Below are 27,769 nucleotides of genomic sequence, written 5' to 3'. Positions count from 1 at the left end.
TCCTTTTGAGTCTTCTCATTGACTCTGAGCAGTGAGTCCTGAATAAACCAACACTGAGTTTTCAATGTTTCCTAAACTGAGTGCTTCAGAAGTCTGCTCTGAGCCAAGGATTCAGGTGCCTCCTACACATTTCAGGAGTGAAGCCGGCAGGAAGCCATGGAAGGGTAATGAGTCAGACGGCCTTCTCAACCGTAAGGAGATGGAGACTATAACTCACACCTCAGGGTTTGTCCCCTAACATGATGAAGAGGGTGGTGGATCTGTGCTAGTTGCTGCCTGTTGGTCCAGAATACAAAAACTGAGAGCTGGTTCACAGCAGCTGGGGGAGAGGCAGAACATTCCCAATCTCAGAAGTCCCAGGAGTGGGGAGGGGGTTGAGTGGATCATCAGTAGTCTCCCTGCCACGTTTAGTTTCATACAAATCTTTAAAAACTTTCCGTTTGGGGATTAAGTGAGAGATGATCATGTAGTCCGTTTTTAACATCACATATGAGTAGATATAGTCACTTCCTTTGGAGTATTGAGGCTCATGCTCCCAAATCCAGCTGATAGTCACTGGCTGATTTTGCACAAGGTAGATGACACATTCCCCCATGCTTAGGGTTTAGGAAGCTCGTCAGCAAAACCCCAATATACAAGCCAGTCACATGCTTGTGGACTGCAGATACCACAGCTTTCCCTGTCCCTTGGGTGCTTGATGCTGACGGGCCTGCCAAGGGGAGGCTTCGTTCAGGAGAATCTTAAGCTGGACCTTGGAAGAAGGATACTAGGAGGAGAGGGGACACTGTGGCAGACAGAGCAACAACAGACTGAGTAGGATGTTTGCAGACAGCAACCCAGGCTGTTGTGGAGGCTTGGAGGACATGTCTATCCAGGAAATGGGGAGGTCACAGGATGGAGGCTACTAATGTCTTAGTCTTGAGGACTGTTTCACTGAAGTACCCATGAAGAATTGTGTTTCTTAAATATGGAGTAGTAAATGCTAATTTCTGCTAGTCCATCTGAAGTGTGTGGATTGCAGATGTTCTCTAAGTGGTCCAGACCCATCTTGCCCTGGGAACCAGCCCCAAGTACAGTTGCCTGCAGGTTCTCTCTGTCTGGTGTCCAGGAATCACCTGAGTTAATGTCTCCAAACAGCTGATTTGTTTCTAGTGTGTTCCATGTCTCTTCTCCAATGTCTCCCAAGGCCAAAGTGTGGGTCCTGTGTTGGGCTTCATTGATAAAGAGAGATGATAGATTACATAGAAACATCATAAAGGGGATTTGCAAGAATGGCTTCCAAACAGTAGGAACTGAGTCATCTTGACAGTGGCCAGTTGCACACTGGAGAAGCAGAGAACCCCATAGTGGCTCAGTCCAGAGTTGGACACCTCAAAAATCCCACCCTGGTGCTAAAGACCTGGAAGATTCCTCAGGAGCCACTGGTCCTCTTTCAGCATTGGAATTCAAAGAAGTTGGAGTCCAATGGCAGCAGGGTTAGGTTTCCCAGCAACGCTTGCAAGCCCCCTGCTTTCCCCTCAGACCTCTTTATTACTCCGTGCTTTGGTGCGAGGTGCCACCCATTCTCAAGGAGGGTTTTGATCTTCAGCTAATCCTTCTGGGAGATGTCCTTACAGACCTGCCCAGAAGCATGTCACTTAGTTGATTTCTGGTCTAATCAGGTTGATGGTCAAGATTAACCATCACGGGACCTATCCTGGATTCCCCTTCCGTTTTTTATATTCTGTATCAAACTCATCTGTACCTTCCAAATAGAAGCTGACTACTTCTCAACACCTCTGACTCCAGCAGTCCTCCCATTCATTTGAGTGGTGTACCAGCTCCCCTGTAGTGGTTCTGTTTTCCACACAGTTCTCATAGTATCCACAGCCAGAGGCACAGTCCCTTGCCATCTCCCCTTGCCTTGCCGGAGCCACAACAGCAGATCAGACACTCAGTCTTCGTGTTTCTGTAGGCCTTACCCTGTTGAAGCCCTGGCCGTTGCTCCAGCTCAGTGCCATATACCCTTCTTGCTCTACTCTCGCTTCTCTCTTGCAGCTGTTTGCAAGGCCTGTCAATGTCTTCCCTCTGCATGAATATTCAGATGCACATCTGGCTTTCTTACTTCTTTTCAGAACTCTGTTCACGGTGACCCTGCCTCTTAGAAGTCTTCTCTGACCTCCACACTAGAAAAAATCCATTGGGAAACACAGATGTGAGTGTTTTCCCTATTTGACTGGGGATGGTTCTCCAGAGTTGGAGGGAAGGGATGGAAAGAGGAGGAAGAGCCAAGGGAATGCCAGAAGAAGGTACAGAGGAGACATTCTTAGAACACATCTGGGTCAAGATCAGCTTATCTCAAGACCAGAGTGTCAAGATAATAGTGCCCCTGTCTCAAGAACAAGGGGTAGTCATTGTGGAAGAAGAGTTAGTACCTTGGAAGGACTACTGTGCCTGTATTTAGGATGGAGTGGTAAGGATGGTGAGCTCCAGGCTTCGTAACACTTTTGTTATAGACTATAGCCAAAGCAGGGAGGAAACAAGAGAAACTGAGCAGAAGTAGTCCATTCTCTTTATTACTTCTTCCTCCAGTCTGAAATCAGATCCCTTTCCTGCTGGGTGTGATGTCAGAAATACACAGTAGTAAGAGAATACACTTAGGACATTGCTAGAAACCCTTGTAGCAGAGGAAGGTAGAAGTGTGAGACTGCACTGTGTAGTGAGGGAAGGAGAGGCGATTCCAAGAGCCTGGCTCATGGAAGTGTGCAGCCTGGCGAGAAGGGAAGGTTGGCAGCATGGGTGTTCACAAGACAGGAGAGAATGCTGCCGTCCAGTGACAGAGTGCCATCTTTTTAGCCTACAGCTCCTTTTGCTTCAGGGAAACCTGATTATTTCACTCTTTCCCTCATTGGGTGTGCGGGCCCCCCCCCCCCCTACCCCCACAGGTTGCAGGAGATAGTCTTTTTCCTGAAGGTCATCTGTCTATGGACAAGAACCACATCCGCACAGTCCTTTTATGGCATCAGTTAGAGGCATGTGTCATGGGAAACTAGGGCTGTAGCTGAGTCAGGTTGGCACACAGCTCTAATTGTCATGCACCCCTGCCTCAGAACCTGTTGGCTCTCAAAGGAAAGCCTTGGAGACTGCAGATAAACAAAAACAAAAACAACAACAAAAAATAACCAAGAAACAGAAGTTGAGCTAAGTGCCGAGGCACAAGATGGCAGACACTTGCACGATACCATGTTGTATTGACAGACACTAAAACCTTGGTGAGGTTTGAGGGGTCCTGCATGGCTGAGCCAGGTCCCTGATCATCCTCAGACCTTCCCACTTCTCCCACATACCCAACACCCCCCCACCCCCCCACCCCTCACCCTCCCCCACCCCCCCACCCCGGCTGCACTGGCATCTTCTCCCAGAGCACTTACTACCTTCTCTAAAATTTATTTTTAATTTACTGTGTATTAACTTCCTGATCTGGAGTACATACCTGTCCATGAGCCTTTCTTCTGATGGCTACTGTGTTTCAGGTACCTAAAGTAGCACCTGGCATACGGTTGAGGCCAAAGAAAGGTCTGTGTGGTGAATGTGAAAGGCTATAGAAGGGTGGTGGTGGTCTGGAACCCGTGTTGTCTGGTGCAGGCCGATGAAGGCAGCAGTTCCAGGGGGATCCAGTCACATTGTCCATTCAACACAGCAGCCCTTTCGAGGAGAAGAATTGATGATCAGTGGCTTATCCAAAAAGATCAGTGAAGACCCCGTGGGCCAGTTCTTTGCTCTTTCCTAAGAACAGCATTAAGCTTTGTAGAAGATTTGTTTTTATTTTTATTTTTTTGTCCATGTGAAGGAATACGGATCTAAACTGTTTTTAAGAATCGAGCCTCGTGCAGCCATTTATCTATGTGAGTTTTGCAGAGAGGCGGCTACATATGTGGGGAACTTAGGATTCTTTTTATGATAATTAGTACTTAGGAGGTTGGAATTAATGATTACTTTCCACTGGAGATAACACCAAGCGTTTAGAGTCCAAAGGTCTCAGGGAGGCGTCTTATAAATCTGTCAAGGTGTTTTGTAAGATGCAGAGCACAGAATCCCCCCATGTTGGCTGAACTTATTTTCATAGCATCTGTCTATCCAGTGACTGGAAAACTTTGCCATCTTTATCTGTCTTTATCTTCCTCCCATAGCCTTTCCTGAAACCTGCTAATTAGAGGTCTGAAGCTTGTGTCTTAATGAAAAAAAAATACCATGTTTTAAAATCATAGCTAATCAGAGAAGATACAGTAATTTTAACTTCTCCATGAAAAGAATATTATATTTTTATCAGCCTCTGTCTCCACAATGCATTTCCTCTCTCCATAGCCAGAAAAGTCCCTAGCTCTGCCCATTAGGATACTTAGAGAGCAGCAGTTCTAAAAGGGTCATCTTCCAACCCCAGCATCCTCCCAATCTGGGAACTTGGGAATGCCTCTTGGGAGTTCTGACGTGTGCCAAGTGAGAGAAGTACATTCATAAATGATCCTGACCGAATTAAACTTTGCCCTGTCTCTTTTTCATATACTCCTAGCAGCTAAGATGTTGTTGAGATAAACATTAGACAGTTATTTTTTGTAATACTTGAATTTCTCACCCCCACCTAAAACTGTATTATATTGAAAGACACCCCTCCAGGAGATTTGCCGATGCCTTCTGCCTCACTCATTTCAACCTGGAGGGCCATTTCCTGGTTGGTTGATGTGAGATGGGTATGTGACTTCATCTCATGACTTGGTATTCACAACGTAGCTTTCCTCTGGAAATTCTGCACAAGGTTCTTAGGTTTGTTTAAATAAGAAGCACTTTTAAGAACCATGCCTAATCCTAGAGAAAACTAAATTAACTCTCACCACAGAGTCGTATAGAATCACGCTGCTGGAAGACATAAATGCCTGTTGAAGCTGGGGAAGAATTGCCTGTGTTTGATGCCAGGATTAACCATGGCCATGAAATTCCTTGGAACCATCTCGCTGGTACTGATAACTGCAAAACCCTAGAGTGGTGGGTAATCGAAAGCAGAGAAGCATTCATTCCTGCCCTTAGTAGAACATGTGCACCCCAGATCACATGTTAATGATGGAAGATAAATTAAAAGTGATCACCAGAACTCATTCTAAGCCTTGGCTCCCCCTCCCCCAGTTTTTTTTTTTAATTAAGAAACATGTGTTAGGTTCATAAGAAAATAACAAACATATCTTCCAAAGACCTTGAGAGCTAGACATAAACATAGGCAGTCCTGGTCAGAAAGTTCAGTGTGCCAAAGCTGAGAAAGTTGCGATGAGCTCGTTGCTATGTGAGCTAAATGGTCTTTCTGTTACCTAGTTCTCTGTGCTGTTTTCATAGTCTCATCTAAGGTCTGGGTATAGGTTTAGCCTCCTTCGAGACCCAAGAAGTACTACTTTCCTTTGTTGTTGTTTGTTTATATGTGTGTGTGTCCTCATTTTTCATTGCTATAAAAAATAACCTGAGGCAGGGCACCTTAGAAGAAGAGAGGTTCAATTAGCTCGCTGTGGTGGCCAAGTGAGGGCCCCTTGGGCTGTCACATAGATAGTGTCATAATGGGAACACATGTTAAAAGGGTAGACAAAATCCAGAGAGTCATTCGGGGTAAGGCTCCCTCTCATTCTCTGTAGAATCAACTTGGGGTCCCACAGGATCTACATTAGTCCCTTCTGAGGACAACACCATTCATGGCCTAGCCAACTCCCACTAGGTCCCTCCAGCTCTCCTCCTTTTCCCATCAGGAACCTAGCTCTGAACTCACGGACTTGTGGGGAACAAACGATGCTCCATCCGAGCAGTCTGTACTCGTGTTTGACCGGAGTGCAGTTCGTAGTCACACTTCATCAGCAGTCTTCTCCTGGTGCTTAGCAGGCAGGAGAGATGAGAAGCCTTAGTGGAGAGCAGTTGCCAGTTTCCACAGTGTAAATATTTTCACCGGGACCAGTCTCAAGCAGTCTTATCTGACATCACTGTGTCCTCTGTGGAAAAGAGGCACACACAGGCACTCTTCAGTTGGTACATGGCTGTTCTAGTTCACCATTGGAATGTAGAGTATTTGGAAAACGTTTTATTTTATCTGGGTTGTATGTTATTCTCAACATTTTGTATATAAAATTTTGTTTTGCCATCATTATGAACATAGTATTGCAGTTACTTAATGTATGATTTTCTAAGTTGTCCTTATTGTTGGACATTTAAGAGCATTTTCTAATTTTTTGATATTGCTTAAAATTATGCTATATATCATTAGAATTCATACATAGGTTTTTTGGGTATTTATTATCCTTCATGTTTCTGAGTATTTCCTTAGGACAGATTTAAGAATCAAATTATTTTGTTTCTGGGTCTTAAAAACTATTCCCTGATGCCCTCTAGAAATTTGTACCAACGTACTCACCTACTAAAAACCATATAAATTCCTACCTGTGACGTCACTACCAGAGATAATTTTGTGAAGGTGTTGATGATTTGGTAAATTATTTGTAATATTTTTTATTTATTTGTCTCACGTGGATACATGGTTTGTCTGTGTGTATCTGTACCACATGTGTACTAGGTACTCACAGAGGTCAGAAGTTGGCATCAGACCCCGTGGGACCAGAGTTAACAGTTGTGAGCCACCATGTTTATGCTGGGAACGGAACCCAGGTCTTCTGCAAGAGTAACAGGTGCTCTTAGCCACAGAGTTATTTCTCCGGCCACTGATATGTCGGAGTTAAGGTCCTTCTTGGCAAGCGTAGTGTACTTGTTTTATTGGAAAATAAAATACTTAACAAAAAACTGTACTCAACATTGCCAAAAATCTGTATTTTGAAGTTATAATTACATTATTTCTTCTTACCTTTTCCTCCCTTCAAACCTTCCCATAAACCCTTCCTTGCTCTTTTTTTTTAATTTATGGCCTCTTTTTTTTATTAATTGCTGTTACATCCACAATATGCATATAGATTCTTAAATGGACCCTGCTCCGTCTATATAATGTTACTTAAATGTGTGTTTTCAGGGCTGACCGTTGGTTATTGAATCACCAGCAGGTGTACCCTACCCCGGAGACTGTTCACCCATTCTCCACAGTCCTTGGTTGCCTGCGGTTCTTTATGTGGGTTGAAGCCTCGGGATCCCCCACCCACTGTGACTTCTTTTACTGTAGCTGTCCTTGTCTCACTCATGTTTAGACAGTCGTGTTGGTGAGATTGATGGGTATAGTGTCTGGTTTCAAAGGAAGCACAGTCTCACAGCAAACTCCCTGACCCCTGCCACCTTTCTGCCCCCTCTTCTGCAATGTTCCTGGAGCCTTAGATGAGGGAGTGTTTTGTAGGCGTATCCATTGGGGCTGGGCTCCACAACTCTGCGTTTTGATTGGTTGTGGTTTTCTATGCTGGTCTCTGTCTTTTACAAAGAGACATGGTGTCTTTGATGAGACATGAGGACTATACTTCCCTGTAGGTATAAAGACAAATAAATGTTTAGATTGTTGTTAGGGATTGTCCTGGCTTAGTAAAGGGTCGTTGTAGCTTCTCCCCCAACATGTATGACTGCACTAGCACTGAGAAGTTGGCTGGGTTTCCAGTACCAGGCGTGTTATCTCTCCTGTTGAATGGGTCTTAAGTCCAATGAGAGAGCTGTTGCTGACAACCACTGTACCCTTGGGGCTATCATGCCATGCAGTTATTATAAGTGCATTATCATTTTTAGGACTTTGAGAAGTTCCTACATGAGTATTCTATTTGCATCCTTTCCACCCCCAGCTCCTCCCATGCCCCCTTTACCTGCCCCCTTGAATTCACGGCCTCCACTTGTATAATTATTGTTATATATGCATTACCATTTTAGTTCTCCTTTTCAGCCTGCTCTCCAGATGAAGATGCCCCAGATTGTAGTAACTGCCCATGTCGAGACTTTGTGCACTCGTTCTTCCCAGTCCCCTTTCCCTCTTCTCTTTCTGTTCCCTAGGCCCCATGCTCTCCCTGGGCCAGCCATACCACTCCACCAGTCATTCAGACACACACATTCGGAGGCAGGCAGGATCCCCCTGCCTTCAGCTCCCACTCTGGGACATCTTGCTTCCATTCTGCTCATACTTGCTACCAATTTTAGCCCCCAGATGCAGTCCCTGATCACTGTCCCAAACTAGCCCCCACCCCCACGTGCCCTTGGGATCTCCTTTCTGTACATCACTTTCTCTAGCATTTAGCATTGCTTGTTTTACGCGTATGTTAATTATTCATCATCCTTCCACAAAGAGTCAAAGTTCTGTAAAGACAGTGAATACTCCTAGAGTCAAGGGAACATGAGGCATTTGTCAAAGGAATAAGAAAACTCTGGCCCTCTAACTAAGGGCTTAATGTTGTCTTTATAAAGTCAGTTTATATACAGTTTTTAAATACTGAAGATAAGCATTTGTGATATTTCTAGATTTTTTTAAATTCTGTGTTTTAACACAATTAAGTTAATATTTTTATGTTACCAGATGTTCCACTGTAATTTTTCATTCAAGTTAGATTTACAAAATTTATGTTTGTGAAGATACAGGGGTTGTGGATGGCTCATTTTATAAACTAATTGCTTTGCAAGCATTGCAGACATGAGTTCAACCCACAGGAGCCATGTAAACACTTGTGATCCTAGTTCTGGAGTAGAGACAGGAGGATTCCTAGGGCTCACTGGTTAGCCAGTCTAGTCTAATTGATGAACTATGAGCCAATGAGCCACTGTTTAGAGGCGATCCTGAAGATGATACCAAGGCTTTACTTTAGCCTACACACATGCATACATTCACACATGCACACATTCACAAACAGACACACAATGCATACATTCACACATATACACACATTCTCACAAACTTAGATGTTCACACACATGCATGCATATGCAAGCAAAAGCACCTTGACAAATAAACACCCACATGTAATAAAATGAATCAGATAAAATTTCACTTACACTGCATTTTAACTCCATTTTGGTTTAATTTTTACATGGGACTCACATATAAAATAAATTGTGTTGTATGTGACTAAATGAAGATGTAATTTCCTAATTTTGTGTGTGGCATAGTATTGGGGTTTATTGTTAGCAGTTTCCTTTAATCTTTTTCTATATTTAAGTTTTATCCTGAGTGTGTCCTTCTCATGTAAAATTTCTAAGCAGCAAACCTCAGTAGAGATTTCTAAGTTTTCTCCTGGATATTTTTGTGCCAGTATCCCTGTTCTTAAAAGTACTTTCCAATGTGGACAAAGTCCACTTGAGTTTGGTTTTGTCATCCCTACAACTTCCGATTAGATACTGAGTGAGCAAATAAATGGAACTCGAATAGGAAGCTGGGCTCTCAGAAGTGGAAGTAGCGATGTCTGAAGTCAAACCTACTTGCAGCCCTGTGTTTCCGGAAGTGCCTGCCCAGTGCTCTAGGGTGGGAGAGCTGACCCTCTGTTGGCGCTGTCACACTCACGCCTATCTCCCCATGGCTGCTTGATAAATATCTGTGGATTGAATTGCATCAACCTTTGGGGCATGAGGCCTTTCCAGACAAGTGTTCTAAGGACCAGCTTTTTCCATGTCTATTCTCTTTTCTGCTTCCAGCTGCGGTCTAGCACTGAGCTCCATCCAGATCTCCTCACGGACTGTCTCGCTGTGCAGCCCCTGCAGCCAGCCACTTCCCCCAGAGATGCTGCTGCTGATGGCGCCGTGGGATGCTCCCCGGGGCCAGCGCCTGGGCCTGAACTCTATCCAGGTAAGGATGTAACAGCAAACCTTGTTCCCTTGGGACGTCACCCGGGTCACCTTCACTGGCTGTGGCAGTAGTCTGTTCTCCTGTGCTGTGTTGGCAAAGCAGACCTCCCTTTTCCTCATCAAGAAACAAGGCCAAATAACACATTAGTTCATCTAATTCTGGGCTTCTGCCCGAAGATTGGTGCACCAAGCCCTCCCAGGAATCTTAAACTTACTGATTTAGATTCAAAGGAAATGGGTGGCCCTGAAGCGGACAGCAGACTGCATGTGGATTCTAAATGGAACAGTCTTTATCATCTTTCCATTTTAAATAGAAGCCCCAGTTCGCTACAAAAACGTTTCATATTAGTAAACCAACTTGTAAGAATAACCGTTATTGTCCCTAAACCGAAGGGAGAGGAAGGGAGGATACTCTAGATCTTTACTCTACCTCAGTCTGTATCCAGAAAATACCCCTGTATTCAGAAAATTGCAAGTTGTGACAAAGGAAAGACTAGTCTGATACAGTAAGAGAGCACATCGTTTCTCTTTGATTGCATTAGCTTGCATTTTCAAGTCTCTATGATGGTGGAGTACTTGAGCAAGCATAATTAGTTTTATTACTTGACACACAGAAAGCTCTTGCTGCAGGGCATCTGAAAGCAAGTGGCACCACCACCACATTCCAGACAATGAGACTTTTCCATTTTCAGTGACTTGCAAATCTCACCCCCATCTGCATCCGATTCCATAGCCAGGTTAGCAGCATACTATTTTATTTTTCTTTTGAGAAGTACTAATAAGCCATAGAGAATGAAGAATTTACTGATGCATTACAGTGGAATGGAAGAAAGACATGCTTGTGTGGCTTTTGAAGCTTGACAGTTCTCAAGATGATCCAGTGGAGAAGAAAAGGGCATTAAGCAGTCATTTCAAGAACATCAGTCATCAAGACATTCTTAATCGCAGTGGGCCAGCATCAAGAAACCTTTAGCAGTTGCTTGGGGACTTATTCTTTGAAACAACGTAGCCTCATTTTTTTTCCAGATCCAGAGAGATAGGTTAAAGCTTATTTGAATACTGATCAAATCTTGAAGAGATACATAGATACTTCATCAAATGTATATGGCTGCTGTATAACACTACCAACACATACTTAAAAACTTTGTATTAGACATGAGAGAAGAGACATGGAGAGCTTTTGTTTACAAAGGGGCTGTTGGATTGCAAAGTGCTGACACATGAACATTGCTTCTAACACACTAAATGAATTAACATCAGTTAAAACAACCTATGAAACATCCTTCTGTTTATTCAGGCAATGAATATATCTTACTAAAGATCTGGAGCTCAGAGGTTAAGATCAGAGATTAAGCTGATGGGAGATGACTGAGAAAACCAACACATAATAGCAACGGTTAGCAGGGATTGGCCAGTCTTGTCTGAAATCTTGGACACTATGACACCTGCCACTATGGAAAATGTTGCCTATGTTATATACATATGATATATGGTTCATTTCCAGTACTCTTGTGTTAGACTGGGTGTGCATTTTTACATGTCAGAGAGTATTTTTTAAAGTTTTAGAAGTTTGAACTTTTTAAGGTTTAGTTTTAGTTTGAAAGGGCTTTGTCATGCCAAATAGACTTCCACTTTTTATTCTTGATGCTTTTCTATATTTGGTTCTCAAAAAGATCTTGAGCTCTTGCCTTTGAGCCGCCAACTGTAGCTGAAGAGCTGGAACACCAGGCAAGGAAGCCTAAGTTGCCACAGCCGTCCGCGTCCGTGTAGCATCTCCCCGTTGGCAGGCACTTTCTGCCGCTGACGTGACTTGAAGTAGGCAGGTGGCCACCCTACCAGCAGGTCCTGGGGATTTTCTCTCTCCAGGTAGCTTTGAAGTATCCGGGTTTATTCTCCTCACTTTATGTCTGTTTCCCTCAGGTGCTATTGTGCTTTCTTGGCCTCTGAATTTTTTTTAAAATAATTGGTTATACCTTTTGATTGGCTGAGTAGGCAACAAGCCCAGAGGCAAAACCAGACAGAGGAAAAGCTCTAAAACCAAACTTACATGCCTTCTTTGCTCAGCTCTAGAAGGGCTCATGTGTGGAATGCATGTGCATACCAGCTGCATATGGGCTACAGGTCTGCAGACACGTGCCAACCCATGGCACACGCCAAAAGCATGCTGGAAACTGTTCATTAATTAGTTAAATGGGAAATCTGAATTGGTGAGTCTACATGATGGAGGGTAAGAAGTGCCTGGAGATGGGCTGGGGTGTGGTTCAGTGGTAGAGGGCTTGTGTAGCTTGTTTGAGACCTTGGAGTCCATCCTCAACACTGCATATAGCACCTGGCACATTCTGTTTTTTAAAAAATCAGGTAAATACAGTAAATCAAGAAAATACTTCCTTAACGATTATCAGATACATATGCTTTTGATTGCTACCTAATGATTTAGCACAAAACTATTTTCATGAAAACATATTGAGTGTACATAGGTGTATGAGGGGAAGCCCTTAAATACTGCTTTGAGCACGATCATCCCTCAGATGCCACAAGATTCAGGACTCAGAAAGGTGATTTGTACAGCATTAAGATGAACTGGCAAGAAATCCTACATGTCCTGAAGTATCTACTTCCTTTATTGAAGCAGGTTTCTCAGATTGCTATGACAAGTGGTTGATTGGAATGGATTGCCTGAAAAGACTTTCATTTTTGTAGGCCATGCTGAGGATGATTTTAAATCATGGTGTTTACTTTCTCACGGTTGGAAAATCGCTGGGCTCCCTGGGCCTGCTGCTGAGTGGGTCCCAGAGGCGGGGGCAGTGGTGAAAGGGCCCCGAGAATGGGTCACTTCTAGTTTGGTTCAGAGACTGTGCCCAGGTCAATGTGGAAGTTCCAGGTGATTTATTTAGGATCTGAGAGAGACCGTTTCACAGTAGGTCAAGTGTGAGTTCCTCTTTCAGGGCTTTGGGGCCAGTATAAATCTGAGCTCATGTCATGAGCTGATGAAGTAGGCAAGTCTAAATTTAGTGAGTGTACAACAGCATCGACCAACAGTGCCTGGTCTTGGCAGAGGGTCCACACATTAAGAGCGGATGCCCCAGGCAAATGATCTGCCCCATATGTGGCCACCAAAGGAATGGCTCCCTCCGAACCACAGCTGTAACTGGACTCAATATAAGGTGACTTTAGTGAGCCTATGACCTCAGTCATGAAGACTTGGTGCTAGACACTCGAATCGTCTAGCCGAAACCCAAATCTCTGGACTCACTTGCTCAGAACTACTGATCAGCGGGGCTAAAGCTACAAGTGAAGGCTGTCAGGTAACCTGAGGAGATGAGGCCTGCTCCTTCCTCCCTCATCCTCCAGTCCAACCTGGTAGATAGACATCCATGATGGCAAGAGCCATCTCCAGATGATCCAAGCTTCTCATGGAGAGGGTTGAGATACTCGCGTCCCATAGAAACTACTGCTAATGCAGCAGGAACAAGAGACGAATGGTGTGTGTGTGTGTGTGTGTGTGTGTGTGTGTGTGTGTGTGTGTGTGTGTGTGTGTCTCGGGGCGGGGGGGGGCGTTTATTGGCACTGTTTCTCTTAAGTTATAAAGTAATCCTTGTGTTTACAGCTAGTAAGTCCTGTTGAACTATTCAAACTTTAATGTAGCTTTAAGCTTTTCAAGGGAAAAAATAGGGTTTTTGTTCCAATATCATATATAAGCATAAGAGGAAAATGAAGATTTCTTTATAATGTTTTATATTGCCATTAGCTCTCCACCCCATTACTGGGAGAAGGGAGCTTTTCTCCTGCAATAATATCAGTTTTTGTAATAAATAGCACAGTGTTAACATGCTTTATGAATAGTGTTTCATTTTAGCATAATCTCATGTTACAGGTTTTCATATATTTTCTACATTCTTAAATTAAGTATATTTGCTGTCTTTGGACAGCTTCTTAGAAAGTTGTAAATGTTAGCCATAATTTTCTGTGAAAGTGCCTCCTCTGGTCGCTTCTCAAAAACTGGTTCTTAATTTAGGGGGTGGTCGGTCATTAGAGGGCTCTAAACTGACACACAATTTCCCAGTAGATTAAACTTTATAGGGGAGAGCTGTAAAAGATGAACATAACCTGCATTAAAGTGTTCAGTAAGACATAGAACGTTGTAAAACATGTAAATATGTCTTGCATTATCTTCAGAAGCACTGCTTTGCTTGGGATTCACAAAGGGGGGAAATCAACTGAGAAACTGGGATAAGGGTCAATAGAACGGAACGGAGACAAAATGAATAGGAAGGAAACATCTGAGTGTGTTTTCATGGCACCTCTCCTGGTAGTGTCTCGAGCTGTCCTCATAAACGGGGTCACTTTAAAGCAGTGGTTCTCAACCTGTGGGTCATATGCCCTTTGAAGGGCAAGTGACCTTTTTACAGGAGTCACATATCAGATATCCTGCATATTGGATATTTACATTATAATTCATTGTAGTAGCAAAATGCAGTTATTTTCATAGGAATGAAAATAATGTTCGGGCTGGGAGTCACCACAACATGAGCAAACAGTGTTAAGGGTTTGTAGCATTAGGAAGGGTGAGAACCATTGTGTTACAGCAGCTCCTGTTGGTGATGGTCCATCAACTTAGACTGAAGTCAGGGACGGTAGGAACAAGCCCCATGTCCTCTAGTGTGGGTTCTAACGTCCCTAATATACAGTATAGTCCTTCCTAACCCTGAGCCAGTCCAATAGTGTGTAGAATGTCAGCAGGTGGCCTTGTGAAAATGCAGCTTTCGGAGCCCACTCCCAGAGTTTCCGATTCAGTAGTTCTGAACAAACTCAAAGATTTGAATCTCTGCCAGATTATCCTGATGAGTTCCCAGGTGGTGCAGGGTGCAGTTCATCCAGGCAGCTCACTTTGGAATCCATCCTTTGACTCACAGTATATGGGGATGTGGCTTCTATCAAAAGCCAATTTGAATTTTGTAGAGAGAGGTTGGGTTATGAGTCACTATGTAGTACACATACATGTTGCTCACTGTAGAAATCTGTAGAAGACTCACTTGTTTGTTTTTTAATTAAGAGTGAGCTTTTACTAGACACACTCCATTAAAGCAAATGGAAATGTTGGTTCCCAGGTCGCACTGGCAGGTATGGAGCAGTTACAGCTGTTACTGCCGTTATATGTTTGCAAAGTGCTAAATTGGGTGCTTGGATTTGTCCTTGTATACATAGAACCTTGTACTCTTGCTGGCTTTTCATGTAAGATGAAGCAGAATCACACAGTTTTACAACATGCCCAAGTTTATGCTATAGAAACACTCTTGGGGATGAACAAGAAAAGTGTCATACCTCATTGAAGAGGAGACAACGTAGTAAGGCTTGCCAACTTTGGCTTTGAACCCAATAGGGAAGGACTCTGTTGTCTTTGGGTGTCCCTCCCCCACCCCCACTGCTCATTTCATATTATTTTGTCAGTAGGATATGAGAAGGGCCATTTGTATCTGCCTTGCAGTCTGTCTCAAGCAGGTCCGAAGGAACAGAGGGATGGCAGGATGGAATTCAGGCTAGAACTTATCAACTAAAATACTTAATAGCTTTTGTGGCTGTGTAGAAATGAGCCAAACTTGGGTCCAAAGTTTTGACTTTCTACTCCATTGAATATAGCCACCAAGGGAAGTAAATAGGAAGTTAGTCTCTTCTGTCCGAATCACAAAGGGTTTTTTCTTAAGAACTGAATATTTTTGGTGTTTGTAGTCATAGTGAGAATTCCTTTGTATTGTTGGATGAGCACTATAAAGAAAGGTTAAGGATAACATGGGGATATAAACTGAAGGACATTACTGGGTTAACTCACATGAAACTTGAGATACTTTATAGTAATAAGAGGTTAGTGTCAGAGGGAGATTGAATATTGTGATGTGTACCTACTCCATGTTAAGCAAAAGCTCTGTCTTGGGGATTGTCGTTTATCGTGTCTTCCTGGCCGTTGTCATAGACTGATCAGCCCCATTCATGTTCCCTAACCATGCCTTGGACCACTGCTACCCTTCTAATCCACACTGGAAGTCACAGGCACCTCTCTGGAGTCTCGATCTTCCTCCTGAGTTAGGTCTGCATTTGCCTCACTTCCACGGCTGTTTCTATCTGGAGTTTGGCCATCATCTTGCACACTAGTCCAGTTGGGTTTTAGCCAGCAGAACCTGGCTGCTCATGGTTCATGTCTTCCTTCTTTCTATTTGTCTATCGTCTACGTACCTATCATCTACCTATCTGTGTATCTATCATCTCTTTACCTGTCTACCTATCATCCATCTGTTTGTCTATCATCTACCTACCTATGTATCTACCTACCTATGTATCAATAATCTCTGTCTGTCTGTCTGTCTGTCTGTCTGTCTGTCTGTCTGTCTGTCTTATCTATCTGTCAGCTTTGGATGGCAGAGTTGAGTCTTAGCCTAGTGTTTTTGTGAATGCTTAGTCATATCCTAAGAAAGGGCCGGTTTTGTACCACTGGAACTCTTTCTGAAAGTGTACAGAGAGTTATCACTTCCACCCTGTAGGAGTGAGCAGCTGCAGAAAGTGACTGGTCACTATTAAAAGGAACAAGCTATCATCCAGTCTTCATAGGAATTTGTTCCTCAGGCTAGTCCATACCAAGCTTTTTTTATCTTTCCTTTTTCCCTTTCTTTTCAAAGATAGTGTCTTGCTATGTAACTCTGGCTGGCTGGGAACTCACTTTGTAAACCATGCTGGCCTTGAACTTACAGAAATCCTCCTGCCTCTACCTTATTAGTTTTGGGATTCCAGGTATATGTCATCATGCCTACCTTTTACATCAAGCATTTCTAAGGAGTGGATATACCTTTTGAGAACCACAGTGTACCTGCTGGCCAGTGCCAATGGAGAGAGAAATGTCCTCAGGCCTATGGCTTGGGTGCTCAGGCAGTTTATGTCTTAACAAACAGTAAGAGTGAGTAGTATTCCATGTCTCCTTTCAAAAGTCATATATTATATGTCATTAGTGACCATGTTTTACGCAAGTCTCTCTTACTGTCCATGAAGCCAGTCTGCTCAAACACAACATTTACAAATGGAAACACCTCCTTGCCTCCAACTGAGACATTCCCCTTACTGAGATTGATTGCTGGACTTAATGACATTAAGAGTTCTTAGGAGGCAGTAAGTGCTCAACATCTGTTAGTGATAATTATTGCCGTATTCAAATACTAGGAAATGTATATTACAGTTCTGAACAAAATAGGAGGCAGGTGCCACAAATTATCTGCCACCCTGATGTTTTTTGTTGTTGTTTTTAGAAATGGGGGGGGGTAAAGAAATGAAAATTTAAATCAGCATCATTTAGTAAAATAAAAGAAAACTAAAATAGAATTCTTTAAATTTTCTACCCCAATACTCTGCCTAGTAGTTCACAGTGTGTTTTTAATGCAAAGATCTACTGTGGTGCCTTAAAGATAAAATTGGAATCAGAAACTCACCACTTAGGTGTCAGTGATCTCAAACTCACATTGTCAAAATTATGTTTTGATGGTTACTACGGTTTGAATACAAAAAAATGGTGCTTTGGTTGTTTTTGTTTTAAAGACAGTGTCATGCAGAAAGATCCTGTGATGAGATGTAAAGCCCTATCTTGGCATGTTGCCTCCTGGGTGTTGTGCTTAGGGAAGTCATTTTCCTCTTATAGATAGGTGGTAGCAGGAATCCCACGGGGCTGCTGTGAGAATGAAACGCAGGAAAGAATCCACTGTGCTCACGGGCAACTTGGTAGTTCTCGGTGGCTGTCCTTCCTTTCCTCCCTCACTTCTTCCCTCCTCTTTCCCGCCTCCTTCCCTCCCTCTGTTTAAAGAACTGTTGATAAGTCAAGTTGACCTCTGTGACAGACACCAGCCTCCTCCCTGTCCTCTCCTTGTGTCCTAGGGAGTGCTACAGAGAGTTCAGAGACAGTTTCTTCCAAGAAGCCAAGACGAGATTTGACCTTGGAGCTTGCAGATCCCAAGTCCCATTTTCAGATCTCTGCATTAGACTCTTGTTGCATTACCACAGAGAGCCTCGGTCTCATTAGACTGGCTTTCCGGAGTGCCAACACCATGCCTGCTTGAAAAATGAACTTAATCAACAGTGAACCTGGAGGTGAAGCAGGTGCTGGAAAGAGGAAATTGTATTGATGGCCCGGGCTGGTGCAATTTCACACAGCCATGGCCTTGGCATTGCTGAGGTAGAGTCTTGGTCTCTCCTGGTGTCGTTTTGTAAATAGTGTCTTCCAGGCTCTGTCATTTACCATAAAATACAGTTCACGGTGCCGATAAAACTACTTTTGGCTATTTTCTTCCCTCAAAGTTAGTTTTTATAATTCATATTTCTCTTACTGTGATGGTGTGTGTTTGTTCGTTTGTTTTCTTTGTTCTTTCTTATTTTTTTTGTAGCCGTTACACTACAGGTGATTTGTTACACTGGAGATCAGCAAACCCCCCACAGGCTCTGTCTGGCTTGCCTCCTGTTTTTGCCTGGCCAGAGAACTAATGGTGGTTTTAAGAATTTTGAAGATAAATTTAAACAAAAGTAAGTTATTAGGCTTTGGATGAGAATAGCTGCCTAAAGAATTGAGGCCATTGTTTCTTGCCTACAAAACCTAAAACTCTCTGGTCCTTTCCAAAAAAGGTTTAGCGACCTCAGCTTCAGACTAACATCTGGAACATTTGTCAATGACCAAATGAAATCAAGGAAGCCATAAAGTGAATTAACTAAAATGAATTAATTAAAGAGGAGAATGCATCCTAAGAGGAGTTAAGAGCACATAATGCATAGGAATTTGGCTGGGCTCATAATCTTTTAGATTTAGCAGATCCTTCAGAAGTCTCCCAGCCCATGGTTTTGCAGAGAGCTTTATGAGGCCCAGCAATGAAGGCAGATGGTAGCAAAACAGTTTCCCTTGAAGGGATCCAGGCCCAGTTTACTCCTCTTTGTCTTCCATGGGATGCCCTCTGGAACCCTAAGATTAGAGACCCTCAAATAGAATAATCCCTGATGGCATCAGCTAGCAAGAAGATCTGCAGAGGCAGCTTGGGATGCCCTGGTGGACATGCTTCTCATCCAGGAAGAAGTTGCCAGAAAGAAAAGAACTGTGTTTTAGGCATGATGAGCTGGAGGCTGGCAGCAGGATCCAGGCGCCATCATGGTTTTACTCTGTCCACATTTGTTCTTCCTAGAAAAGGGAGTATCTCAGGCTGTAGAGTACCACGACTGTTTTCTAAAATCAAAGCCTCTCTGAGATGTGCACACCAATCCTCAGGATAAAACCAGAAAGTGAACCAGCAAGCTTGAGGGGCCCACTTGGTCATGTTCCAACAGGGAATACTTGCTTCCTCAGAACACATTGTGTCCCACAGTAGATCTTTAAGTCGGTATAACTGAAGATGGAAGCTTCTGTTTCCCAAAGAGGGAAAAATAGTAAATCAAAATTCTTTCCAGTATGTTGTATGTGAACATAAATTCATGATAAAACGTGAATGTCTGCTTGGCAGTCAAGTAAGCTAGAAGGTAAAGAAAGGCTGTGAGAAGAAGGTATGAGAACGGAGAAGGGGCCACAGCAAAACCCACCTCATTGTCTGTGTAGTCTTGCCTCTGACTAGTGATAGTTAAAGACTGGTTCCTCGCTGTACCAGGTCCCTGCAAAGGGCTGCTGTTACTGACGTTTACACATCTGATAAAGAGAGGTTTCCTTGGGGTCCACAGATCAGCAGTCCATTCTGCGAGAAGAACATGGCAATCAAAACAGATCTGCTTCCAAGTAGCCTCGACTGCAGATGCTTTCAGAGTGCGTGTGGAAGCATGGGGTGGGATCGTAGGGCCTACCTTTGCTGGTCCAGCCGTGGAATACCTACCAAGGGTTAGGAGACCCAATACGTTTCCTAACATGGTCATTACTTTATATGAATAAATTGGACTTTGCTACAAAGACAGAGCTGAGGAGAACTTTTTAATTACTACTAGGAGCAGCTAGCCACACCAGCTCCATCTTTCCTCTTTCTCCCTTTCCATTCTGACTTGAAAGGGGGTGAAAGTCTCAAGTTCAGACAGATAGGAGATGCAGCTATCCAAAGGGAAGTCAGAGTGCTCTGCATGTTCACATTATCCTGCTGACTTCACTGTGTAATTTAGGGTGAGTAAGTAGGAGGGTTGACATGTAAGAGAAGAGAAACACAGTCTGAGAGTTGAGGTTTGATGTGTCATGCATTGTCTGGAGAGAGCTGAGAGGGCTGCATGAAATGATGGCCCCAGAGAAGTGCCAGAATGACGCCATTCAAGTTGCAACAGAATGTCTTGGTTCTGAAGTACAGATGTTTCCGGAACTTTCCCAAACAGAAGCTAATTACACCTGGTATTTCAGAATGTTTAATGGTAACCTTTGGCATTCATGGGGGCGACATACCTTCTAGTTGTATCATGGTATATTCCAGAAAGGCTTGAGAGCATGTATACTCTTCCAAACGCTAGTAACATCTTTTCTGGTGGTAAATCTAGCTGCATGAGCTAGAAATGTAATTGGGCTACCTACACTGAAGTTTGGAGCTCTTGGGAGAATGTCTGTTTGTAAAAGAACCTGAATATTCATGTAACTGTCCAGACATCAATAAATTCTTATTTTACCTTATTTATTTCTGTTCCCCAGTGAACAGCAGCGCTCTTAAGCACAAAAGCTAATAGGTACATTCTTCAGAGCTGTACCCTTACTTACCTTAATCCAGCAGCCCCCTAACACATTGGTTTCTCCATTGCCAGGAACTCTGCTGTCAGGTGACACACGTATGTTTTCTTTGTCTTAGAGCATTGGAGACAGTTTGCCATCAATTAGCTGAGGGTAGTGTGTCAGGGATGTACGGGTACTGTCGTTTTAGTCTGACAGCCGCTGATGCGCTTGAGAAGGGATTGTTTCATTATGCTGTTATTGGAGCTGCTGGATAATGATACTCCACACTGCAAAGGGAGCGGGGGGGGGGGGGAGGGGGTGAGACAGGCAGAAAGAATAGATTTTTAGTGATTGGCAATATGAAAATTATTCATGCTGCAAGAAGGCAAAGATTAGAGGGATGAATGTCAAACCCTTAAGAAGCGGCTTTCTCTGAACACAGGTGGAATGTGGATGCAGAATGGTGCCCTTCCTGATGGAGAGGCAGAGGGGCAATGCCTTGACATTAGGCAGGAGGGAAAAAGGGAACAGCCCCTTCTCATCCTCAACAAGGATGAGCATAAACCGGAGTCTCTCCCATTCTCCAGTTAACTTTAGAATTAGATACAGGCTTCCTAGCACATTGCCCTGGCAGATTTTCCTTGCTAGAAAACGCTTTCTGGTGTGTGAATTTAGGTCAGGAGGGCGTTTTCCATTGGATGACAGTGCAATTCGGTTGCTTTGAGGTGTTCTGTGAAGAACAGCAGATGGTATTAGACTTAAATTTTCACTTGGGGGACCAAATTTCGGGATACCCCCAATATTGGCCATTTTCCTCAGAACGTCTCAGGGGAAGTCTTTCTTTAAATTCTGAAAATGAACCAAGACTGGATCTGTATGCTCTTGGAGAGGAGACACAGACAAAAGGAAGCGCTGCAAATGTAAAAGTACTTGAAGAGAAACTGAGCTTCAAGAGGGACAATTGTGTTGACGTTTTAGTAACAGCCCATTTTCGCTCCTTAACGAAGTGCAGTCGTGCATGAAAATGACTTGTTATCTTCTGAACTGAAATGTATTATGAGCTGCATCTCCAAGGTGTGTATTACTCCTTCAAAGTAAAGGACAACATTTTAACCCTATGAGGATTCATTCTAGGCCCGAACACTTTGTAGCACATGCATAAAAATATTGAACAATAAAAAGCTGATTGAATGTGATGTATATAAACGCCTCCATTGTGAAGAACTCCAGTGCACAGTTTATATGCAGATTTTTTTTAACCTGGGCTTTAGATAAGAAAGCTTAATTGGATATTTACCATTTTGGAGCAATGCATGTCTCTGTGATCCCCTAATCACATTAAAATTGTATTAATTGAAGTATTGTAGTCAAATGATAAGAACATTTTGTGAGTGTATAACCATAGTCCAGCCTCTGTGCTATGTGTTAATTTTTTTTAATCTTGTTTTATTTTCTGTGTATCAGAATTTTGACTGCATGTATGTCTGTATGACTGTGTACCACATGTGCAGTGTCCACAAAGGCCAGACCAGAAGAGGGCATCGATTCCCTGGGAACTAGAATTACAGACATTTGTAAGTTCCCATGCAGGTACTGTGAACCAAACCTGGGCCTCTTCAAGAGCGGCAAACAGTGTTAACTGCTGAGCCATCTCTCCAGCCCCCATTTGGGCCTTGCAATACATTGTATATTTATAGTTCTTCGTGCAACCCTGTGAAGGATTTTCCTTTTTAAGATGAAGAAACATCAGGCAGTCCCTGGAGCTGAGCTTCAAACCCAGGTCCACGTGACTCCCCTTGTGTGTGCTCTCTTCTGTTCCCAGCCATGCTGACACTGTCCTGAGAGCAGGATTTCTGATGAGGCCAAAGGAGCCAGAATGGCCACTGTAGTTAAATGGCTTATTGAACTCCTCCCAGGCCTAAATTTCTCCTCTTGGGAGAGAGACAGAGAGACAAGATGAAGCTCACCTTTCATCTGGACCCTCTAATTCTTGTTAATGTCTACTTGAGAGCCAATTTACTTTGGTCTCATCGATTAGTTTGCTCCTCTATGCCTTGACCCTTGAAATTCTGCCTAAGAGATGAATGGCCAGCCCAGACTGCTTCCCTCGTGCTGGCTGCCAAGCAATTAATGTCATTTCTCAGGAGCCCAGCATGCCTCTGACGTCCGTTACAAGTCAGAGTCACCATCTCTGAATAAGTTTGATCCCCCTTCTAGTGAAGACAAGCCAGAGCAATTCTGGGGCTTTTCAGTAGCCATGAATGTCCTGAAGCACAGGACATTCCACATTCACAGTCTCCACATACACAGTAAATCTCCCCTAGGCTCATTATCGATGGCCCAGGACATCCTGCTTGCTACAGTAAAGGGCTCATCTAGCTGATTGCTCACGAATCACCCTGCGGGGTCCACTCCTTTCCTGCCTGAGGATCAGTATGCCTCTGATACGGATCTGAAATCTTCATTTGGGAAAAAGCACATTTCTTACCAGCTGTTTGTTTTCCAAACTGAATAATTCAGTTAATTTCTTGTCTGGATTAAATTTCAAAGCTGGTGAATTTCCCTCATCAGGGTTGAGAATGGGCAGGGACAGAGGGTGTGTTTTGACTGTCCCACTGAGAGTGTTATAGCCACCTGTGTGCCTCTCCTCCAAGATGCCTTTTCAAATGCACTGCTAGATATGGATACACCTTGTTTAGAATTCATCTGGCACTTGAGAGGCAGTGTGGGGTGATGGTTAGGGACATGTGACCTGAAATTTCACTTTGAAATTTCACTATTTGCTCACCAAGTGACCATAGCCAAGCCATGTTACCAGGAACAAGATTAGGCCTCAAGCCTAACCAATAAATAACAAATGTTTGTAAGTCCTTGGCACATGACAAGTATTCAGTCAGTCATAACTATTGAGTTCCCCAATGTGGAGAAGGAAGCAGATGTAATGGATCTGAGACCTGGTTCAGCACCTGCTACCCCATGTGCATACCTGGACCATTTTTGAGAGTCACAAGAAGTTTAGAATCTTAATATGCCTCAGCCCAAGGCCTAGGGAATCAGAAGGCATGTCTTACCTCCATGGCTCTTTGGGGTTGTCAGATTATTTGATCTCAAAGAATGGAAGTAGAGCTGCCCATGCAGTTTTGAACAGGAAGACATACCAGCTGTTCTTCGCTGTCCTGGGGGTTGGACCTAGTGGTGCATACACCTAGTTTTGCACAGGTCAAGGACATGGCCACTGAGCTGTAGCCATCACCTCCTATTTGGACTGTTATTTGAGACAGTCTCACTAAATTGCCCAGGCAGGCAGTTGCTTTATTCTTGGAATCTCCTGCTTTCTTCTCCCTGTTATCTCGGATTACAGGTTTACTCCATCAGGCCTCCTATGCTAGCTGCTGCTTGATGCCTCTGACGGACAGAAAAGTCTTTATGCCCACCCTCTGCATGCATGAAAACAGTTACCAGATGATGTGGCTGGTAGCTTCCAACAGCCCTGGGATGGCCGAATGCAAGAAGTCTTTATTTGGGGTCCCTAAAGTCTCCTTATATCTTCTGTTCACATGGTGAATACTTCACAAGTAAATTTCCCCAAGGGCATCCTGTGCATTAGAAAGAATATATTAATAGTTATTAATAATATATTCCTTATATAATAATATAATATTATTAAATAATATATTGTTATAATAACCATTGTATTACTATAACTATTAATATATTAATAGTTATTGTTATTAATGATAAATATATTAATATTTATAGCAAATATGCTGATTGACAATGATTAAACGAAATTATTTAAGGTGGGAGCTTAGACTTCCCTGGCCCCAAGATAACCTAAGAGCCACATGGATCCCACAGCCACCTCTGCCTATCACTGCCATAAGCCAGGCCCCATGAGAAAGAGTCCACGGCAGCAGGGAAGAGGGCTCCTGGCTCTGGGCAGCAGGCAGAGTTCATGCATTCATGGCTTGACCAGGCTTTATTTCCTTGGGGAGTTCACCATCTCTTAATCACAAAAGCAATAACGATTTCTAGTTTGTTCCTTTGCTGTGCCTAATCAGTTATTCCAGCTGCCAGTCACCATCCCTGTCTGGAAGTTTACTGAAAAGCCCCCTTCGAGCTTTGGAGACAGCCCTGACCCCCAAGGTGACACCAACAATGAAAGCTGCCCCCAGGGGCAGTCTGTGTCTGGTTGATTTGGTCACAGCAGTTTTGTTAATACTATGCTGTGTTCTGGACAGGGGATCCATTTTCTTCTTTTGGCTTTGATCAATAGGCCACATTGTACACTCCACTGGTTGAGTTGTGGAAGTCATTTTGAGTAAGTATGGAAATATTTTTTTTCCTTTTGTGAATAACCTCATAGTTCCACTCCAGCATGGAGATTTTCTTCCTAAGATTGGAAATCCCTTGGCAAAGCCTGCGTGTTTGTCACTAAGTAAGCATATGCTGAAGCAGGCAGGTCTGTGAGAAGCCGGCAGGTATTGAAACGTAAAACATTAAGAAAGATTTAGCACCTGCCTTATGCAAAGAAAGTGCTGGAATGTTGTATGCAAATGAATAAAGGAATAATACTTGGAGACTGTATCTTAGATGTATCGTTTGATAAGGTGAGACATCCCTGAAGTCACTGTGGATAGCAGGCATTTTCTGGGACACAATGGCAGTTTCTGAGACTTGGGGTCTTTGTTAGAGGCCAAGATTAGTTAGTCCTACTGCAGCCATAGCTAAGTGACTTCAGAGAGTTGTCCTTTGTATGTGTACAGAAAGTCATGCTTGTGTCTCTTATTGCTTATCCTCAATTTCATTTCATTCGTATGGTCATAAGTAATATCTACAACTAGCAATTATACCCTGGACTCTGCAGGCAGATTGTTCTGTATAGACATTGACAATAAATTTCTTTCAGAAGTCATGATCTCTCTATAATTCTCTTAAAATCTCTATAATTTTCATCCCATGTCCTATAACAGAAGTTATAGGCTTTCTTTTGCAGAAAAGTGATCGATTATGTCCTATGTAAGAAACTGTTCAAATTTCAGATTCAGACTTTGAATTGAAATGCGAATCCCCATCTTTCTTCTTCTCATGGTGTCCCTGGCAGAGTACTTTCCCTGTTTCAGTATTATAAATCAGCTATAACTATATAGGGAAGGTCTGTGGATGGATGTTTGACCTCGGAGCATGTGGAAGACCCAGTCCTTAGCCTTCGGCTGTATGCCAGTCCCCTCAGATACCTTACCCTACACACCCTCTCCACCACCTCACGCCTCTGGCCATTGTAGTGTACTACATACAGCTTGGACAGTCCTTTCCTTAGCTGTACCAACCTATGCCTGGCTTTCTGCCCCAGGACTCCTGGCTTCTGCAACATGTGTCTGATTACAAATCTGAGAGAATTAACACTTCCCTGGGGCAACCTTTGATCAGAAAGGAGATTGTTGGGTAAATTTTCTACCTCTATGCTAGAGCCCCAAGATAGATGTTATTGGTGTTTAGACTGTTTGTCTTTATTCATTAAAAAAGCAAACATGAACTGATGCAGTTGGTACATAGCAGATACTAAACATGTCTTGTTTCATAGTTTATCCCAGGACCAAGTTTTGTGTTTGCCATATGGTAGCTACTTCACAAATATTTGTGGAATGATTGGCACCTTAGAGAGAAATATGAGAAGAGGCCAGGGCTGTAGCTCTTTGCTAAATCACTTTCCTAACATACGTAATGTTCCAGGTTCAGTCCCCAGCAGGAAGAGGGAGAAGAGGATGAAAATACTAAATAAGTATTTCACGGTAGAGAACTTAGCAAAAGTACTAAAGTATGAACTGTTGTAATAAATTTGGATGCGGTCACTCACCCGGTTGCGTAGAGCCACAAATGAATGTGTTAAAGTGTTGGAACACTGTTAAGAGGTCAGCATTAGTAAACCCTGGTATTTTGGTAGAATTAATGCATACAGGCATTTCTCCATTTTCAAGCTGAAACCTACTCAAGAGCAGCAGTACAGAAATAATACAATTGTGTGTGTATGTGTGTGTGTGTGTGTGTGTGTGTGTGTGTGTATTAGATTCATCATTTCAAATAATGTTGGATGGATAGATGATGGAATGATAGGTGCTTGGTTGTGACATGGCTAAGAGGATAGTTCCTCAGCAACTCCTCACTTTCAGGGACAGGCTATAAATGGCACCTTCTCATCCAGCTCATTTAATTGTAGCTAATGTGAAATCCAACAGAAGCAGTTACTGTAGACCTTTGGGAAACACCATATTTTCTGCTGAACCATGCGGTAAAGCATAGCATGAGCATCCAAGTTTCCCTATTGCCCACTGGGTTGCGAGCAGCCAGGGCAGTGCTTCCCTTGTGATAAACATAAACACATACAAACAAAAATACCTCTGGGGGTAAATAAGTGAAGGGTACATTCAGCACCAATTACAAAATAAATGAGAGCTCTTGTTTCTATACTTACAGCACGATTTTTTTAAGGTAGCTGTGTTTTCACGGTGTCTCTGTGACCTATTATTCCTTTAGTTTTTAGAACAGTATATAAAACCCAAGCTCCATGCTGACAAACACCAATATTGAAACTATTGCTACATTCAATCCAAACAGCCATCTCCCTTGGGCCACATTATTATTTGGAATACAAGCAGAATTGTGGTTCCCTGAGCCAGCAGGGCATAAATGAGGCCAGTGATTCATAAGGTGACTCCGGTGGGTTTGGAAATGTGCAGCTTACATGGAGGCTGACGCGCACAAGAGAAGCTCGGGGTTGACTTTTTGAACTAGTAAGCACTTCCTGGCCTCGCTACCACTTTGGGACTTGGAGGACTCTGGAAAGGTGAAGGTTTCTGAGGACAGGAGTGAACCTGACAGAATGCTGATTTACCAGAAATAAACCCTTCAGATGAGATCACACGCATGTCAGTAGCTTTTTGAGCGGGAAGATGGTAATTCTGCCTCTTCACATGCTCCCCTAAGTCCTTGAACTCTTATTCCATTGGATTAGTCTTTTGGGGGCTGGGTCACCTGGGGTCTCAATTCCACCCTGGTGAGGTTGGATGAAAGTGATATTGGTCTAAAAATACAATTCCCTGAACTTTTAAACCTTCAAATCTTTTTGATAATATGACTTTCTTAATCTTGAACTTGATTTCTTTAATTAAAAAGAATCCATTTGTTCTTTGATATTAGTAAAGTTCAGAAGGAGCAGAAATGGGCATAGAGCAGAGAAAAAAGTGAGGGAGAGTAGGTAATGGTAGCGCCTGGTTGCAGCCTAATAAGATGTCTGCCAAGGAGGTCCCCACACTAAGGTCCTTCCCCTCTGAGAGACTTTGA

General features: G+C 43.2%; 1 protein-coding gene across 6 annotated transcripts in view; it reads left to right on the top strand.

The window, feature by feature from the left end:
- Positions 1-27,769, top strand: part of Glis3 (GLIS family zinc finger 3) — a 447,159-nt gene that overhangs the window by 376,987 nt on the left and 42,403 nt on the right. For all 6 annotated transcript variants that reach the window (XM_076561823.1, XM_006987450.4, XM_076561816.1 and 3 more), the window contains one exon: positions 9,601-9,751. In XM_076561823.1, coding sequence (XP_076417938.1) covers positions 9,601-9,751 — 151 coding nt within the window. The remainder of the gene's footprint in view (positions 1-9,600; positions 9,752-27,769) is intronic.

This window comes from Peromyscus maniculatus, chromosome 1 (assembly GCF_049852395.1).
Source record: "Peromyscus maniculatus bairdii isolate BWxNUB_F1_BW_parent chromosome 1, HU_Pman_BW_mat_3.1, whole genome shotgun sequence".
Classification (NCBI taxonomy): Eukaryota; Metazoa; Chordata; class Mammalia; order Rodentia; family Cricetidae; genus Peromyscus; species Peromyscus maniculatus.
This window is presented reverse-complemented; position numbering and strand designations above follow the sequence as displayed.